Source organism: Hipposideros armiger, unplaced genomic scaffold (assembly GCF_001890085.2).
Source record: "Hipposideros armiger isolate ML-2016 unplaced genomic scaffold, ASM189008v1 scaffold_96, whole genome shotgun sequence".
Taxonomy (NCBI): domain Eukaryota; kingdom Metazoa; phylum Chordata; class Mammalia; order Chiroptera; family Hipposideridae; genus Hipposideros; species Hipposideros armiger.
The window spans coordinates 3346274-3348842 of record NW_017731446.1 but is presented as its reverse complement, the minus strand read 5'-3'; the positions used below and the strand labels follow the sequence as shown (position 1 = coordinate 3348842).

Below are 2569 nucleotides of genomic sequence, written 5' to 3'. Positions count from 1 at the left end.
TCCCCAATGGCAGTGATTTTTTCAGGTTGGCTGAAGGTGGAATGCCCATTCAGAAGTCAAGGGGAGACCAGGGTGTCATGTGATGTGAGCCTGTGGCATCTCCAGTTTGGGAACAGGATTGGCTTGTGGGCTATGGTGCTGGCCTGTTCTCCAGATAGGAGTAGTGTTCTCTATCTCTGGTAGGCTGTAATTGCAGAAAAGGGAGTGTGGGTGTGGCTCCGCTTCTCTGGGCTTCAAAAGGCCCGCAGTCAGTGGGACAGCAGTTAGAGAGGGGCTCAGGAGAAGAAAGGTGGGACTGCTCTCTAGAGTTGCTTCCCCACAAGATCATGGGGGCAGAGCTCTGCCTAAGGCCCCCCCACACAGACCCCAGCACTCACCAGGAGCCCGTGGACAATGATTACCTCCCTCTCTCTGAACCACATTGTTCTCCTTTGTAAAATGGGCGTGATCAAGCTCACCAGCACAGAGCAGCCACACAGCAATCGGTGTTCACTGGGTTGATTAACTCGGTAAGCTGGGCCGGGTCCTAGGGTTCACCTATTGATTAAAACAAAAATGGTCTTAATAGAGGCTTCTCTTCTAATGTGAAAGAAGTAAATTAATGGCTACCATTTTCTCAATTTTTGAATTTTTATTACTGTAAAGGCAAGACTTAGAAAGGGCTAACTGTATTTAACTCTGATATATGTGTTTGTTGAGGGCAAGAGCTCCTGGAAGTGCATTTTCCTATTATAAATGGGTTTCTTCAGCTCTGCTGTGGGGCGAAACTGCTCAGCATCTTGGGTTTACTGCAAAGAGCTGCAGGACACCCAGGGGCTCTGCCACCTGAGTAAGCTTACAAGCGTGGAACCGACATCAGACAAGTGGGCAAGCTGTCTCCAGATGATGGGGTCCAAGGCCCAAATAATAACAACAGCAATAACCACAGCACTAAAAACTAACATTTTGTACAGTGCTTATTAGTCTGTGCTGGGCTCTATTCTAACTCACTTAACACTTGGAACATCTCTTCGAGCTCACACCTATATTATTATCTTTATTTTACAAAGCAGAAATTGAGGCATAGAGAGCTTGAGTAAGTTGGTCAAGGTCACACAGCTAGTAACTAGGAGAACCAGGATTCACACTGAGCCAGACTGGTCCAGTGGGCCCCTTGTGGAGATGTTTGCAGAATAAGGTGGGAGGAGAACAGACAGGAGAGGCTGTTCCACTGCCAGGTGCAGTAAAGGGCAGGACNCAGATGTTACGTTAATTAATCATTATTATTAATGCATGCAAAGGGTTCAGCCAAGGCATGGGCATAACTGGCTGTCGGTGCTACTGTTGTAACCGGTGCCCTTTGCTTCTTTCCAGGAGCTTGGGCCCTTGCCCCAGCCCGGTAGAGGCTGTGGAGGTGTACCGTCTGAAAGCCTGGTTTCCAGGCCCCTGGCCCATCCCTGGCTACAGGGAGTGGCAGCTCCCACAAGGTAGCGGTGGCCTGCAGCGGTGGCCCCTCCTGGCCGTGAACCATGGGCCAGAAGCTCTCAGGGAGCCTCAAGTCAGTGGAGGTTCGAGAGCCGGCACTGCGGCCGGCCAAGCGGGAGCTGCGGGGAGCGGAGACCGGGAGGCCTGCGCGGCTGGACCAGCTGCTGGACATGCCGGCGGCGGGGCTGGCTGTGCAGCTGCGGCATGCGTGGAACCCTGAGGACCGCTCACTCAATGTCTTCGTCAAGGATGACGACCGGCTCACCTTCCACCGCCATCCCGTGGCCCAGAGCACGGACGGCATCCGCGGCAAGGTGGGCCACGCTCGCGGCCTGCACGCCTGGCAGATCCACTGGCCGGCTCGGCAGCGGGGCACCCACGCCGTAGTGGGTGTGGCCACGGCTCGGGCACCCCTGCACTCAGTGGGCTACACAGCGCTGGTGGGCAGTGACGCCGAGTCGTGGGGCTGGGACCTGGGCCGCAGTCGCCTTTACCACGACGGCAAGAATCGGCCCGGAGTGGCCTACCCGGCCTTCCTGGGGCCAGAGGAGGCCTTCGCGCTGCCAGACTCGCTGCTCGTAGTGCTGGACATGGACGAGGGCACCCTCAGCTTCGTCGTGGATGGCCAGTACCTGGGCGTGGCCTTCCGTGGTCTCAAGGGCAAGAAACTGTACCCAGTAGTGAGTGCCGTGTGGGGCCACTGTGAAGTCACCATGCGCTACATCAATGGCCTTGACCGTAAGTACAGCCATTTGGGGGATTGGGGGGTGGGGGTGAAGGGGGGCAGAGGGCTTCAGAGCCGGCTTTCCCTAGAGGAGTTAAGTTGGGGGTAGGGGCAGCAGGCAGGTGAGACCCCGCCCTCCATCAGCACTTGGGACAATTCTGCCGTGTGTAGAGGGATTGGAACGTTGACTGTGCCGCCAGCCTCTTGGGGGGTTGATTCTTTATTCTCCTTTGCTGGCTCACTGATGATCTTCATCTGTTTCTCAGTTTCCCAATCTGCAAAAGTGGTACAATGGAGTAACCTTGGCCAGGGTTGTTGTGAGGGTCAAATAAAATAATAATGAATGTGAAGTGCTTAGAACAGTGACTGGCACCTAATAAG

The 2569-nt window shown here is 54.9% G+C and overlaps 1 protein-coding gene across 4 annotated transcripts in view; it reads left to right on the top strand.

Annotated features, from left to right (window-relative positions):
• Window positions 1–2569, top strand: part of SPSB4 (splA/ryanodine receptor domain and SOCS box containing 4) — a 94964-nt gene that overhangs the window by 20581 nt on the left and 71814 nt on the right. For all 4 annotated transcript variants that reach the window (XM_019645946.1, XM_019645948.1, XM_019645947.1 and 1 more), the window contains exon 2: window positions 1354–2202. In XM_019645946.1, the coding sequence (XP_019501491.1) occupies window positions 1509–2202 (694 nt within the window). In that variant the 5' untranslated portion in view covers window positions 1354–1508. The remainder of the gene's footprint in view (window positions 1–1353; window positions 2203–2569) is intronic.